Genomic DNA, 17,234 nt, shown 5'->3' on the forward strand with positions numbered 1-17,234 from the left:
CATATGATATGTTTTATTTGCTTTGCAGGTATAACTTCATCGAGTAGTATTTCTTCCTCTCTTTTGAGATCTTCTGATATGAATTTTCATATAGAAACCACCAGCTTTGAAGATAGTTTAAGTAGTTTTCCATCACCTGAAATATTCAGGGGAGGAAAGTTCTTAGGTGAGAAAAAGAATTTTTTTGCCCATTTTTCTATATTAGAGAAGTTACCATAGTGTCTGTCTCTCCCTCCCCCTCTTCCCCTCTCTCCTTTTGTAGGGGTGGAAGTGTTTCTTCTTTACCTTCTGCATTGGGTCATATCATTGCCATGGTGTGGTGGTCATACAGGGATGTGGGCTATCTAGACCTAAAAGAGGCAAGAGAGAGTTGGAGGTCTCTTGGCTGTAGAGAATTTCCCTTTCTTTCATTTGAAAATTTGCTACAGGAACCACCACTAAAGAGAAAAGATTATTTTGAAGTGAGTACTAATCAATGAAAGCATAGGCTGTGCTTTTTTATGGAGTGTTATTTATTTATTTACTTTTAGTTTGCAGCATTGAGCTCCACAATGCCTTGAGTTCCAAATTTTCTCCCCCTCCTCCCCCATGGAGGCATGCAATCTGATATAGGTTCTACAGTTACCTTCACATTAAACATTAGTCAAGTTGTAAAGAAGAATTATAACCAATGAAATGAACAATGAGAAAGAAGGAACGAAACAAAAAAAAACCACAAAAGAGAGAAAGCAAGTCGTTTGCTTCAATCTGCATTCAGACTCTGTAGTTCTTTCTCTGGATGCGAATATCCCTTTCCATCATGAGTCTTTTGGAGTTGTCTTATAACCCTGCATTGCTGAGAGCCCAGTCTATCAAAGTTAGTCATCACAGATACAGTGTATTTGTAATTGTGTACAAAGTTCTCCTGGTTCTACTTTTCTCATTCAGCATCAGTTTGTCTAAGTCTCTCCAGGTTAGTATGAAGGCCATCAGCTCCTCATTTCTTATAGCACAGTAGTATTCCATTACATTCATATACCACAACTTTTTTTTTCTAAAGCATTTGGGGTTAAGTAACTTGCTCAAGGTTACACAGCCAGTTATTTCTGGGTGTGGTGCTAAGTATCTGAGCCTGGATTCGATCCCCCAGGTCATCCTGACACTGCAGCCGGTGCTCTTACTCGCTGAGCCACCTGGCCACCCCTCACAACTTTTTTTTAGCCGTTTCCCAATTGATGGGCATCCCCTTGATTTCCAGCTCTTTGCCACCACAAAAAGAGCTGCTGTAAATATTTTTGTACATATGGGTCCTTTTCCCACTTCTGTGATCTCTTTGGGATACATCCGTAGAAGTAGTATTGCTGGACATATTTTTTTTAGATTTTCTTTTTTTGGAGGGGGGAAGGTAGAGCAATTGGGGTTAAGTGACTTGCCCAGGGTCACACAGCTAGTTTTGTGTTAAGTGTCTGATTCCGGATTTGAACTCAGGTCCTCCTGACTCCAGGCCCCGTGTTCTATTCACTGTGCTGCCTAGCTGCCCCTGGGTATGCACATTTTTATAGCCCTTGGGCATAGTTCCAAATTGCTCTCCAGAATGGTTGGATCAGTTCACAACTCCACCAACAATGTATTAGTGTTCCAATTTTTCCACATTCTCTCCAGCATTTATCATTTTCCTGTTTTGTCGTCTTTGCCAATCTGACCAGTGAAACGTGGTACCTCAGAGTTGTTTTGATTTACATTTCTCTGATCAATAGTGATTTAAAGCATTTTTTCATATGCTTATAGATATCCTTTAATTTCTTCCTCTGAAAACTTCCTGCTTAACTCTTTTGACCATTTATCAATTGGGGAATGGAATGTTATTTACTATTCCCTAAGTTTAAAGAACTTAACACTTGACGTAGGGCCACTTAGTACTAAAAGAGTATTGTCATTCAGTCATTTCAATTACATCTGGCTCTTCATGACCCCATTTGGGGTTGTCTTGGCAAAGATACTAGAGCGGTTTGCCATTTCATTTTACAGATGAAGAACTGAGACAGATGGGTTTAAGTGACTTGTCCAGGTTCACACAGCTCATAAGTGTCTAAGGCCAGATTTGAATTTGTGAAGATGAGTCTTGCTGATTCCAAACCCAGTGCTCTATCCATAATGCCGCTTAAAAGAGTAGTTATTGCTTTTCCAGAATGTCAAGTCAAAACCATAGACCAACGTCGGCATAGGACCTCTTCCTTCTTGTCTACATCTTTTCAGTTCCACAGACATGTATTAAGCACATTCTATAAAGAAGGCTCTGTGTTCGAACAGTGGATCCAGAAAATAATGGAAACAATCCTTGCCCTAGAAGATCTCAGATCCTACTAGGAGAGTATAGTGAGGGTATACAGAGAAGTAAACATAGGGTAATTGGTAAAGGGAGAAGGCATTTAACACTGGAATCTCTAAGAAGGCTTCACCAAGAAGATAACACCAGAATTTAGGCTTGGAGGAAGATAAAGGCATCAGGATAAGAGAGGTAATGTCAGGTTCATTATGTACCCAGGGAAATGATGTGAGATAAATTTGGTATGACATTGGGTTGCACTCTGATTGTGGAGAGTGTTAAATGCCATGCTAATGAGTTAGTCGTTTATACTAGAGGCAGCAAGGACTTATTGAAGGCTTTTGGATATCGGTGTAACATAGTTAGGCCTATGCCTTCAGATTATTTTTGCCTTTGTGTAGAGGATAGATTGGGGAGGTAGAGTTTGAAGGCAGGGCAACCAATTAGAAATACAGTAATAAAGATGAGCGGTAATGAGGGCCTTTACTAGGGACATAACTGTATGAATGGGGAGAGAAGGATGGAGATAAGGTATATTGTGAATCTAGATTCAATAAAACACAGCAACTGTTTGGATTATGGGGATATGTCAAGGATGATATAGTGAGGTTTAAGTATGTGACAGAGAAGATGGCAGATAACCGAAATAGAAAAGGAGAATTTGGAGATGCAGTTCTAGGAGGAAAGACAAGCCCCTACATGAGTCCTCTGCACATGATACAAGGATTAGACTCTCACTGGAATGTCCTCCATTACATATATAACACAATTATCTCCATTTTATAAACCAGGGCCAGGATCATCTCATACTATTCCAGCTTTGAATCTGTGATCCTATATTCCCCGATACATTGATCCTGGAAAGGGCATGAGAATACTCTGCTCCCCTTGCCACTTCCAGAATCTAAATTGAATGTCTCATTTGAGGTTCACTCTGTCTATACCTTTAACCCTGTCTAAACCCTGGTGCCCATCTCCCAGATCACTCACTTTTCTTAAAGATTTCAGTACTTGACTCATGGTACTCATTTATTTAAACCGTTTACATAACTGTGAACCTGAAGTGAAAATGATTTGAGAACAACTTGTAGGACTGAAGAAAAATTGGGGAATTTTTTTCTTTAGTGAGACCAGGGCACTCTTTTACATGAACATCTTGCTCTGGGATAGAATATTGGTAGTTGCAGAAGAGGGTAGTAAATAAGAATATCAAAGAAAGTGGGAAAGAATTGACCTCAGTTTTGAATTCTCTGCTGTTTTTTTTTCCTTTTTTTTCTCTGTTTAGATATTAGTGATTCTACTTCTGAAGACTATCTCAAATTCAAGAATTCTACTTTTCTGGATACCAGCAGAGCAGTGGCTATAGAGAATATGCAGCAATTTTCCAGTCTTTCACCAATTTTAGGTAACCTTTATGTAAAATAACATAAGTGTTGCAGTGGAATAAAGATACTAAGTAATTATATCTGGATAATGATTTACTTAGCAATTTGTGTGGTTGCAGAAACCAATTGGATCTCAGACTCTTGGTAGCCAAAGACATTGTTTTTTACCCAGTTAATGTACAATTTCGAGAAAATGGAAAAACAGGAAACAGGGTGTAGGGGTTGAGACAACTGGTGGACATTGATGGAGAGGATTAGAAGACACTGAGGTGAGAGAGAGGGGTAAATTTGTGATATTCCTTAAGTTAGGTGGCCATTGGGAGAGGGAGTGGCTTCTCCAAAATCAAATGACTTACAAGCAGCTGAAACTTAGCTTCACAAAATAGTGAATAAAGGCAAAATGGAGTCACTAATGCTATTTTTAATGTAATATTTCCCCCTTTGATCCTGGGGTTCTCAACTTCTAGGATCACTCATTTAAATACTTCTATATGTTAGGGATTTCTGGATGGAATAATAGTCTACCTTGAGGGGCATTAAAAGGATGGGGTGAGAGGCATAAAGAATACATACACACAGAGTCAGAATCTTATATATCTGCCAAGGAGACAAACCTTGTTAAATAGATTCTATAAGTAAATTAAGTCAAGCTACAGATCAAACTACTTAGAGGGCTCACCATGTACTAATTTAAGAAGAGAGATTTACATGTCACCAAAGTGACCAAAAAAACTCAATAAATATAAACACCAAGAAACAAAAAGCCAAAGCAATACAATAACATTCTCCTTACAACCTACTGACCCGTCCCCAATGTCCATTTTATCAGCACATTTCATCTTGTGTCCTAAATGTCCCAGGTACTTGTCTGGTCCCTGGAAACATCTTTCCTTGGGCATTCTGGATTAAGTCTCATTCTCAAGATAGCTCTGAAGGGGGCTCCTCCTAATAGATCTACTTCTCTCGTTCCAAGTCACTTGTAGAAATTCTTCAGTAATTCTGCGAAAATCTGCTAGTAACAAGATTCAGTCCAACTTCGTAAAGTTGGCTTTCCAATAACTACTTCATGTGGTTAAAAACCACTTTAAGATTCTGATTTTATTAGCAATAGAGCTATAAGAAGAACATCAAATTAGGAACCCATAATTCACCTGAAATTTCAGAGAATTTCAATTTTCATATACCATTTGTGCTTACCTAAACTTACTTACCTAATACCCTTACCCTGTATCTGATATGATCACTGCCATCAACATGCTGAAGGAAGAATCTGACTTGGAAAATGAGCCCTTTTGCCTCTTGAAATTATCAAACATAGGCATCAAAATAGGAAAAAGATGATTTAAAATTTCCTTACAGTTATTTATTTCTTTTTTTCACTTTAGATGAATATTAAAACTTAAATACATAATAAGAAAAATAAAAAAAACATATAAACTTAAATATAAAATAAGAATTTTTTAAAAGTAATATTCACAGAACAGATTCAGAATATATAGCAATAACTTTACATTTCAGGAAAGTATGTATTAAATACTGCATATTATGTTGAAAGCTATCCATCTTTCCTTTGCTTCCTTGTAGGTGTTCTCTTGTTCTCTGCTGTACTCTTTTTACTTTGTTCTTTTTTCCCCCTTTCTCCCTCCTGCCTCCTCCGGCTACAATTAAGTGTGGATATAGCTGTATATAAATATTGATATATACATATACACACATACATACATACAAACATAGATAAATATATGCTTTTGTTGTAATGAGAATCGAAAGTGGAGACCATTAATCATTTAAATGGAATTTATTTGTGGAGCATCATTAACCTGAGGACTGCCGGGGGTCATATACCCAAATCAGACAGTTCCAGGCATATATGTCTCGGGGTTTATATAGACAAAAACCACAACATAAATGTCACCAAGGAGAGCAAGCAGGGAAAATCCAGAAGCCAAAGGATAGCATTGCTTAACGATTATTGTCAAAGAATCAATTTGTTGCCCAACTGGAAAGTTCCTAAATCTATTTTGAGAACTGGACAGAATTGGGATGGGGGGGCCCTATGGGCTTTAGGTGGCAGGCTTGGACGGGTTTTCACTTGGCAGGTTTGGTGGCTGGGTTTTGTTGGTAGGTTTCCTAGGCAGCTCTCCTATGATAAGGAAAGATGGGGTATGTTCACAAAATGGGGGGTTACTACACTTTCACTAAGATTCTGCTAATCTTTGTTTTTTTATGTTTGTGCAGATGTTTTTTTTCACCTGTCCTAACTCTTCTGTTTGTTCTCCTGTTACTTTACCTACACCTTCTCCAGCAATCCCTCCCTTATCTGCCCCTTCCCATAAATTAAATACCCTTTTGTTCACCCCTTTTTTTAAGCTATTCCCTCCCATCTGAAGATCCCTCCTTTATCCTCTCCCCCCTCCTTATCCCTTAGAGTTTTATTTCTTTCTAAATTCAGAAGACTTTTATACTATTCTAGATGTGTGTGTAGTTTTCCCTCTTGAACCTATTCCCAATGAAAGTAGGTTTGCAGAACTAATAGCACCCCTTCCCCACCTAATTACTCTGTATTGGTTCTTCCTTTCATACCTCATTTGTATAAAATAATTACTCTTTTAGCTGTCCTTGAAAACTGTTGCTTTTTGAAGTCAAATCATATTCAGGTCTACCCCAATTTTTCTTATAAGCTACCTAATTATGAATGATAATCTCAGACATAGGTTTTACATTTTACATATATAAAAAGTAACCAGTCTATACTTATTGCGTCCCTTGTCATTGACCATTGGTATGTACCTTATGTTTCTGCTGGCTCTTTCTTGTATGTCAAATTCTATTAAGTTCAGGTTTGTTTGCTTTTTTAAACAAGTCCTGAAAGTCTGACAATTCATTAAATGTCTTTTTTTTTTCATTCAAAATTATGATTAGCTTTGCTGGGTATGATATTTTTAACCAGAAGCCCAGTTCTTTTGTTCTTCAATATATAGTGTTCCAAGACCTGTGATCTTCTAATGTCACCACTGCTAGGTCTTGTGTGATTCTAATTGTGGTACCGCCACATGTAAGTATTTTTGTCATTGTTATTACTCTTAATATTTTATCCTTGAGCTGAGGATTTCAGAATTTGACTATAATATTCCTATGAGTTTTCCTCATAGGATCACTTTCAGGTGGTGATTGGTGGATTTTTTTCTATCCCTACCTTCCCCTCCTGTTTTAATGCTTCAGGACAGTTTTCTTTAATTATTTCTTGTAATATTGTATCAATATTCTTTTTTTTATAATAGCTTTCAGGTAGTCTGATTATTCTTATGTTTTCTTTTCTTGATCTGTTCTTCAGATCAGCTGTTTTTCTTATGAGATGTTTCACATTCTGTTCTATTTTTTTCATTCTTTATATTTTGTTTTCTTATTTCTTGATCTCTTATAACTTTGATGGCTTTCCCTTGCCCAATTCTGATTTTCAAGGAGTCATTTTCTTCCTTAAGATGCTGGATCTCCTTTTCTAATTGATTGACTTTCTTTTCATGGTACCAGCTCTTGTCTGAATTCACTCAACCATCACCTGGACTCATGAGTAGGCAGCTTCCAGGTCCTCTTCCAGCTCCTTATTCAGCTCCTGTTCCATAGTGAAGCTCATGGTGACCAGTTCACCTCAAACCCTGTGCAGTTTCTGTTTCTGGGAAGAGAAAACTTAACAGAGCCACAACAACATTCATCCACATTGCCGGCACCTATATCAATTCACTTTCTGCCTGTGAAATCAACACAGACCCAGGAACAAGGTCTGAGAAATCAACACAAATCATTAGTATAGTCCCAGGACCTCTGAAAACATCAGTAAAACCCTCCTCCAGGACTTCTATAAACAGACAACAAGAAAATCCTTTCAGGGCTTCTCAACCAGCAGTAAGGTTGCAGGACTTCTATAACAACAGCAATGTCCTCTATCAGCAAACAGATCTGACAAAGTAACACAAATAACAGACAGACTATTTCTGTCTGACAAAGTAACAAGCACAAAGCAATATAAACAGAACAGACAGAGTGCTGGCCACCCCAAGTGTTCTCCTCAGTTCTGCTCAGTCCCAGCTTGTGCTCCTCCTTTTACACGGTGGTCCTCCTTCCTGTCCCACCCTTGCTGTTGCATCAGCAAGTTCCTCCCACCTTCAGATCACGAGGGGCTCAAACAAGGTGCTAAAGACTTAAGTAACTGAAACAAGGTGCTAAGTGCTTCTTTGCTTGCCTTACACTAATGCAGAATGAGGTGAACAGAATCAGGAGAATGGTTTATACAATGATAATAGTTGTTCTGTCTTAGAATCAAGCGAGAGGCCCAATCAATGTACAAAGGGGACTCTGAACAAACTTTGGAGCTGCAGAATCCACAAAATGACACAGAGAAGCTAACCCCCCCTCCCCAGGACAGACTGGTAGGCTGGCAAGAATTGGCCAGTGCAGCGCTCTAGGAGCAGAGCCCAGGCCCGGGTGAACTGGAGGTTTTAGCCCCAGGGCAGGTCTGACCAGCCACCAGCCAGAGGGACTTCAGATCAGTAGCAGCTGTGGCAGTTTCCAGAATTACCAACACATAGATGCTAAGGACAAAGTGAGAGGTCAGTGCAGTCTGGACTTTGGGACCCAGTAAGTGGGAGTGCTGGCTTTTGCCCCCGGGGGCGAGAAGCCACTGAGAAACCCACAGCCAGCACCACATGGCAGCTTCAGCTCCTGGCCTGCAGAGTGTAGGGGGACCAAGTGACTAGTCTGAGGGGTAATCACTTTTGCTTTAACCTGCTTGGATCTGGATTGCGATCTTAGGGTGGAGGTCCTGGGGTGTGTGACCAGCTTGCCAGAGTGTGTGGAGGCCTCAGAGAGGGCACCCATCTAATAACTCTGGTAGCTGAGAAAACCCCAGCGTTTGGGACAAAAGCTCCCCTGTCTGGTGGCAGAGTCCTACTGGGGCAAAAAGCCCAGGGGTCAAGTAACTGAGGGGTGACATGACCAGGCAAAGGAAACAAAGCAGACAAGATTCCAACATTAGACTCCTACTGGTATTTTGGGGACAAAAAGGAGCAAAGCAAGGACAGGGGGAAGACAGTGAAGTCAGAACACCTGCACCAAAAGCTTCAAAGGAAAATATGAGCTGGTTACAGGCCATAGAGGACCTTAAGAAGCAGATAAGTGAAGTGGAGGAAAAATTGGGAAGAGAAATGAGAACAATGCAAGAAAATTACGAAATGAGAGTGAACAGCCTCACTGAGGAAAATAACATCTTAAAAAACAGACTAATTCAAATGGCAATGCTGCTAAACAGATCCAAACAAATGAAAGAATAGAAGGCAATGTGAAATATCTCATGGGAAAAACCACTGACCTAGAAAATAGATCCAGGAGAGATAACTTAAAAATTATTGGACTACCTGAAAGTAAGAACCTAGAAATCATCCTCCAGGAAGTTCTTAAAGAAAACTACCCTGATGTTTTAGAACCAGAGGGCAAAATAGAGGTTGAAAGAATACACGGATCACCTCCTGAAAAAGATCCCAAAAAGAAAACTCCTAGGAAGATCATAGCCAGGTTCTGGAATTCCCAGATTAAGAAGAGAATAGTACAAGCAGCCAGGAAGAAACAATTTGAATATTATGGAAACACAATCAGGAAAACCCAGAATCTGGCAGCTTCTACACTGAGGGATCGAAGGGCCTGGAATATGATATTCTGGAGGTCAAAGGATCTGGGATTAAAACCAAGAATCATATACCCAGCAAAACTGAGTATCGTGTTTCAGGGGAAAATATGGTCATTCAGTGGAATAGAGGACTTTCAGGCATTCTTGATGAAAAAACCAGAGTTGAATAGAAAATTTCACATTCAGATATAAGAAGCAAGAGAAGCATGAGAAGGTAAACAGGGAAAAGAAATCATAAGGAACTTATCAAAGTTGAACTATTAACATTCCTACATGGAAAAACAATAATTGTAACTGATGAACCTTTTCTCAGTATGAAAATAGTTGAAGAGAATAGAAATATATATATATATATATATATATATGTCTATATATGAGGGTATATGGGCATATGAATACACATGTGAATGTGTGTATATATGTTTACAGGTATACATAGAGGGCACAGGATCAATTTAACAGGAAGGGATGATTCTTAAAATGTGAAATTAAGAGGTGAGAGAGGAATATAATGAGAGGAGATGGGGAGAGACAGAATGGGGTAAATTATCTCATTTAGAAGAGGCAAGGGAAAATGGCTACAATGGAGGGGAAGAATAGGAAGGCAAAAGGGAATGGGTAAACCCTATTCCCATTAAATCTGGCTTGGGGAGGGAATGAAATACACACTAAATACTCTTCTATAGGAGAGTAGCGGGGAAGGGGATGATGGAAGGGAGGGCAGGCTGGGTGTTAGGGAAGTTGGAAGCACCCACTTTTGAAAAGGGACAGGATCAAAGTAGAGAATAAAACAAGTGGGAGGTGTGGGATAGGAGGGAGGGAAATATAGTCAGTCTTTTACAATATATCAACTATGTTACTGTTTGGCATTAGCCACACCTGTACAACCTATACTGAACTGCTTATCTTCCCAGTAAGGGTGGGAGACAAGGTAGGAAGGGAATGAATCTGGAATTCAAAGTTCTAAAATCAAATGTTTAAATATATATATATATATAGTATTATTAATATTGTTTTACATGTAATTGGGAAATAAGATATACAGGCACTGGGGCATAGAGATCCACCATGTCCTACTGGAAAAGTCAAAAGGGGTATGGGAGAAAATATGGGAGAGAGCAGATTGGAGGAGGGGATATCCTGTGGGACTGCTATTTTGGGGCAGTGGGTAGTGGAAAAACAGGGAGAAATTTTGTAACTCAAAATCTGGCAGAAATCAATGATGTAAATCAGAAAAAAAATTAGATTAAGCTAAAAAAAAAAAGTTGTGTGATTTGGCCAGATGAAACTCTGGGCAGCTGTTGAGCCGCCGACACATGGACCTCCTTCCCCCCCACCCCCTTGAAAACTCAGATGTTGGTGCTTCCCTCTCTGGTAACTAACTAGGTATGGACGTAATGATCAGACAGCTGGAAGCCCTGTCTGCTGATACGTTTCTCTGTCTGTATTTTTTGTCTGCTTGTAACTTCTGTTTATATTCTCTGAAGTTCAGGGTGCTGACTTTCCCCTGAACTAGGTAAATGATGTATGTTTGATTAGAGTAAGATTGTTAACCCAACTCCCACCCCCCCCCAACAAAAAAGAATCAAGCAAGAGTTTGTCTTGCTTCACTATACCTGTAGTGCTGTTTTTCTTTCTCAGTGTGACAGCAAGCAAAGTGGGATTTTTTGCTGTTTTTCTTTTTGGGATTCAGTTTCCTAGTCTCAAGCTAATTTATAAAATTATGAAGGATTGGTTTACTTTAATCCTTGATAAACCACAGCTGTAGCACATTAGGTGCTGAAGCACAAATTGATTAGATGCTGAGGTTTGAGGGCTTTCATGCCTTTGGCATTGTCTGTCAGTTGCTAAATTTGGTGCTAGACGCATGCACTCAGCCATTCAGATGCTGAGTAAAAGCAAATTTAGCTGGAAGTTTGAGATCTCCTTGGGGCTCACTCCTGAGAAGAATACTTCACTTGAGAACTCTTGAGAAGAAGAGGAATAAGACTCTGGATAGCCTTTGTTTAAAAGGCCTCCCCATGTGGACCCAGTGGAAGAAGATGAGCTTTGAACATTGAAGCATTGAGAGAGCTGGCCTTGAGAGGATGAGCCAGCTACATTGAGAAGAAGTGTAGAGCAGAGACTGGCAGCAGAGAAGATTCACTGAAGGAACCTCTAGGCTTTGAAAGTAAATGGAGCTGAAGGACAGTGATCTGCTGGTGGGAAGGAGGCATAAGGCCCTTTGAAGAGCTGTTATCACGGAGCCTCTGGGCTGTGAAAGTGAGTTTCGATGATGGTGGTGCTGGTAATGTATGTAAATTTTGTTTTCCCTGGAGAAAAAAGCTGCTGGCAGTAGCCTCTGGAGCCTGCTGTTAGGCAGGGGCCAGGAGAGCTTAGAGTGGAGTGGTTTCAGTGAGCTGAGACACGGACCAGGACCAGAGAACTGCCTGTGTATGAACCCAGGAGCAGTTGTATGAATGCCAGGAGCAGTTGGCCACAGGATTTGGAAGTCAGCTTCAAGTCAATATGAAAGAAGACTTTACTTGGACACTTTGTATTGATTGAGGAGATTGTAATTTACTGTGACCTAGGGGTGGACACTGTGTTGGTATGTTCTGCTACGCCTTAAAGATGCATTGTGCCTGGGACCCCCTGATTGTATAAATAAGTATTTTGGGATATATTGAATGCAGTGATATATATTGTGTACCATATTATGTTGTTCAGATAGAGTGTTCATTATACCTTGTGATTAGACCCTTAAAATTATTCGCAGCATCAGCCCTCAGGTCTGCTGCCATGATTGGTGTTACAGTTGGGGAAGTTAGGAGGGGAGGCATATTTTTTTTATTGAAATAAAGATTTAACTTTTTAAAAAATGTTGCTTTTATGATGTTATATGCCAGTAAAGCAAGCAAAAAATGTTAGCAATAGCAAAAGATTCTAGAAGTCCTAAGCCATGTTTCTTTTACTTCTTTGAAAAGTAGCTTATGAGATAGGAAGCGCTTTGTCTCTACCCTTTGTCTCTACCCTTGTTCTATCACAGGCATTTGATAAATACTGTTACTGTTAAAGGTACCATCATCCTCCCAGGTTCTCAGTTTCTCACCATCAGTATCATCCTCAACTCCTGACCCCACACATCCAATATGTTACCAAGTCTTGTTTCTACCTTTACAACATCTTCTTTGTTCCTCCCTTTCTCTCCATTCCTGGTACAGACACTCGTTACCCCACATCTGGACTATTGTAGTGGTATGCTGGTTGGTCTTTTTTGTCTCGAGCCTCAAAACCAATTCTTCATTCACATATCAAACTAATATATAGGACTGACCTTGTTACTTCCCTGCTCAGTAAATTTCACGGTTCCCCTTTACCTTCAGGATCAAATAAAAGACCCTCTATTTGTGTCTTAAAGCTCTTCCAAATAACTTCCGAGCCTTCTTACACTTTGTTTCCCTTCTATGTACTCTGTGACCCAGCAACACTGGTTCTCTTACTGTTTCCAGTATGAACACTCCATCTCCCCACTCCCTGTGTTTACACTGGCTATCTGGAATGCTCTCTGTCCTCACCTCTCCCTCCTAGGATCCTTAACAACTCAGCTGAAATCCTACCTTCTTCAGAAGACCTTTCCCAGTCTTTCCCCTCTTTGGCCCCCCCCACACACACACGTACACACATTACTAATGTCTTCCCTCTGAGATGACCTTCCATTTAGACTGTTATATGTCTTCTATGTGCACACTTATTTAGACAATCTCTCTCCCACGTTAGAATGTGCACTCATTGAGGACAGAAACTTTGCTTTCTATTATATCCTGCACTTAGCAGAATGTCTGGCACACAATGAGTGCTTAAAAATTAATTTGTTGACTGGTAATCAGACTAATGCTGAGATTCATTGTTCTTAAACTTACAGATAATTCCATTTATAAAATCTTGCCTGAAACAGAAAAAACTCCATATGTTAAGACTAAGGTAAGTTCTTTTAGAACCTGGAAGACAAAAGAAAAAAGTAACTACTCTGACATGGAAAATTAATTCAGTACTAAAGCAGGATTTATATAGGAAAATATTTTTCAATTCTTTAACTGATCCACAACTTTTCTGTAGACAAACAACCGAATTGTTCAATTTTGCATTGCCCACTTTGCATTTTTTTTTGCCTTTTTTGGAGGGCAGTTGGGGTTAAGTAACTTGGCCCAAGGTTACCCAGCTAGTTTTTTTGTGTGGGTGTTAAGTGTCAGGCCGGAGCTGAACTCAGGTCCTCCTGACTCCAGGGCTGGCACTTTACTCAACTGCGCCACCTAGCTGCCCCCCATTTTCCATTTCTTGTACTGTATGATATGAATATGTACATTTACAATTTTAAAAGGAATAAAAGCTCAGAGAATTTCACAGTTTGTTTATTATTTACTCCATCTTAAAGCACTGTTCTATAGTCTTTGCTAGATGATGGATTGTGGCAAGGGCAGAGGTTTCTTATTATTTTTCAATATTTTTTCAAATATTTCTAGAGCATTGTGTGTGTGTGTGTGTGTGTATCTGTCTGTCTCACTACTTCCTGTCATGTTCTATCTTGAATTAGACTTATCTGTGTATATGCCCCATCCCTCCTAATGTTCTCTATCCTCAGGAATCTTACATTTTAACTTTTATCTTTGTATCCTCAGTGCATATTATTCTAATACCTTGTGAATATTAGGTACTTAATAAGTGTATCTTGAATTGCGTTGTGGGAGATAAGATTGGCTATGAATAGTAGGACTATTATAGAAGACCTTAAAGGAAAAATTTGGGCTTCACAGTCAGAAGTCATTGTCACTTTAATCAGGGGAATAAATTGTTTAAAGGAATATTTTAGGAAGACAGTGGTATATTAGTGGATGAGGTGAGGGGGTGGAGGGAGCAGGAAACCAGATAGCTATTTGTTAATCTAAGAGGACTTGGACTAGAATAGTAGCCATCTAAATGGAAAGGAAGAGAAGGAAGTACTCTTTGAGAGAATAAATACTTTGGGGAAATATATTGTAGTCATTGTGAATAATTACTTACATTTAAACTATGAATTAAGTACCTCTTCCTTCAAGGAGAGCAGTTTCCCTAGATGAGAACCCTAACTTCACCATGCCTCACTGGTTTTTTTACATGTTAAAGTACAAAAACAGCCATTGAAAGGCTGTTTCTAAAAGGTTATTTGCTATGAAAAATAAATGTAGGTAAAAGTTGCACACACATACACAAAAGCCCCCTATAGTTTTAAGGTAAAGAACAGCTTTTATTAAGTCTGTATATAAACTGCTTCATGTATTTTTTAAATATATAAAGTTGACCATTTTAATCAATTAATACTTAATTATGTTATTTATTCATTATGTAAATTCATTTATCTAACAGGTACTTACTAAATATATTCGTGTCCTAGGCATTGTGCTTAGATACTGGGAGTACAAAGAAAAACATTCATTAGCCCTTGCCTTCAAAGAGCTTACATTCTGTTGGGGGAAAACAACATATACACAGAAGAGTAGATGCAAAATAATTTCCAGTGGAGGAGGGTAGGGTACAAGCTATTAGAAAAATCAGATAGACCTCATGTAATACTTAAGCTGAGCCTTAAAGGAAGCTAGTGATATTGTGAGATAGAGGTGAGAAGGGAGCATATGAGGGATAGAAAGAAGGCCCATTTGTCTAGAATATAGAATATGTAAAGAATAGTAAAGTAGAATAAGCCTATATTGGTATACTGGAGCCAGACTATGAAGGCCTTTAAAAGCCAAAAAGAAGTTTGTCTTTTGTAACAGAGGCAAGAGGACCTATTAGAACTTATTGAACAGTGTCAGATCTATACTGTAGAAATATTAATTTGACCTCTATTTGAAGAATGGATTGGAGAGAAAAGAGATTTGAAGTAGGTAAACCAAGTAAGAGATTATAGTAAAAGCCTAAGTGAGAGGTGATGAGGACCAGAAGTTGGGTGGTGGCTGTATGAGTGGAAATATGTGAACAAATGAATGAACGAATGGAAAATATTTAGAAAGTGCTTACAGTGTGCTAAATATTAGGGATACAGAGAAAATTGAGAGATAGGAATCACATTCTTATTGGGGGAAGCAACACATAGAGGAAGATTCAGCTTCAGTGTGGATGGCAAGGCCCAGGGGTCCTTAGGGTGTATTGGTATGTCAAATGGCAATGCCTAGGGATCTTAGGGCTGAATCAGTAAGGCAGATGGTAAGGCCTGATTGGCCAGAGGAGGTAGTGGAGTCTAGTTGTCTGCCATCTTACTGGAAGGATTGTATTTGGTGACTCCCTCTTCATCAAAGTTGTACAAATGACCATTTCTGCCCTGTGGAATTTTGGGAGTAGGCTTTCAAGACCCAGCCTAAATCCACTGGGAAAAGACTCAAGGTTTAGAGTGGAACAGGAGCTATGGATTACCTTCTGAGATGATGGGGAAGGGAATGTAATTGTCCAGCTGGGAAGGGAAAAGAGGAAAAAGGCATTGGCAGGAATGTTGAGGAAGAGTTTCCCATGGTACTGTTACACCCAGGACCTTCCCTCTTTGAATTGTTTTCTGGTTATCCTGTATGTAGCTCATTTTGTATATGTTTGTTTGCATGTTGTCTCCCCCATTAAACTGTAAGCTCTTTGAGAACAGGGATTGTCTTCTGCTGCTTTTTGTATCCTTAGTGCTTAGCCCAGCACGTAGTGAGCACTTAATAAATGTGTCTTTATTGATTGATGGTCACTGCTTCTGCTGGGCCCTCTGGTGCCTGGTGAAGTCTGGGGAGTACATAGACTTGGCTAGAGAATGAGAACATAAAGAATATTCATGGCCTCATACTCCTTCTGGAACTTAAGAAATATTACTGATTCTATCTCCTCGAGGCTCGAATGCATGTTGTTGGGGGGAGGGGCAGAATAGGGAAGAATTGAGTGGAGTTTTAAAGTTAAGGATCTTTGTGAGGGGAGGGGATAGAGGGAGAAAATTTCAAACTCCAAATCTTCCAGAAGTGAATGTTAAAAACTAAAAATAAATTAACAAAAAAGGAAAGAGAATAGACTACAAACTAGATGTCAATGAATGTATCCTAAATAGGTCAATAAAAACTAACAGCTTAAAAAAAAAAGGAATCTTTGTTACTAGAAGGATACTGGAGCTATTATCCAAAATGGGGAAATCATGAGAAGAGAAGGAATTCTGTTTTGGATATGTTGAGTATGAGATACCGATTACCCTAGTTCTGATTCTTCATCTGAAAAATGCACCTTTGAGTTTCCTTTTCATCTCTAGATCTGTGGTTCTATTATGTGAAAATGAAATTTATCAGAGAGGCAAGGCCTAGATTTTTAGCTCCAGGAGTCATCTGCAGGGAGATACCGTGTTTCCCTGATAATAAGACACTGTCTTATTAATTTTTTTGGACAGAAAAACACCAGAGGGCTTATTTTCAGGGGAGGGCTTATTTTAATGAACATTGACAGCAATTTTAATAAACAGGTAAATGTGAACCAAAAAATGTACCTTTATTCAATAAGCAAATCACTGGGGAAGAACAGGATGACGCGCTCACTGCTGCAGCTCTGATTGGATGCAGCTCGGAGCGTGGCGTGCGTTTCACCGGGGTGGGTGGGGGGAATGGTGCATACAGAGGGTACCGTAATGTAGCGTGTAGCGCAGGGGATCACCTTCACTACAGTAGCAATCTCAATAGGGCTTATTTTCGGGGGAGGGCTTGTTTTAGAGGAATCTTACACAGTAAGGGGAGGGCTTATTTTCGGGATAGGTCTTATTATCGGGGAAACACAGTAGTTCAACCCATGGGAGCTGTAACCCCAAAATTCCAGTCAATAACAAAAAGACATTGAGGCGGAC

At 39.4% G+C, this 17,234-nt stretch overlaps 1 protein-coding gene across 1 annotated transcript in view; it reads left to right on the forward strand.

The window, feature by feature from the left end:
* Positions 1-17,234, forward strand: part of MEIKIN (meiotic kinetochore factor) — a 133,688-nt gene that overhangs the window by 45,129 nt on the left and 71,325 nt on the right. Inside the window, exons 5-7 of the mRNA XM_069091671.1 lie at positions 29-166; positions 3,591-3,710; positions 13,275-13,333. Coding sequence (XP_068947772.1) covers positions 29-166; positions 3,591-3,710; positions 13,275-13,333 — 317 coding nt within the window. The remainder of the gene's footprint in view (positions 1-28; positions 167-3,590; positions 3,711-13,274; positions 13,334-17,234) is intronic.

The sequence above is a fragment of the Petaurus breviceps genome, unplaced genomic scaffold, assembly GCF_028583685.1.
Source record: "Petaurus breviceps papuanus isolate PSGF00001 unplaced genomic scaffold, PetGlider_PUasm1.0 189, whole genome shotgun sequence".
Taxonomy (NCBI): domain Eukaryota; kingdom Metazoa; phylum Chordata; class Mammalia; order Diprotodontia; family Petauridae; genus Petaurus; species Petaurus breviceps.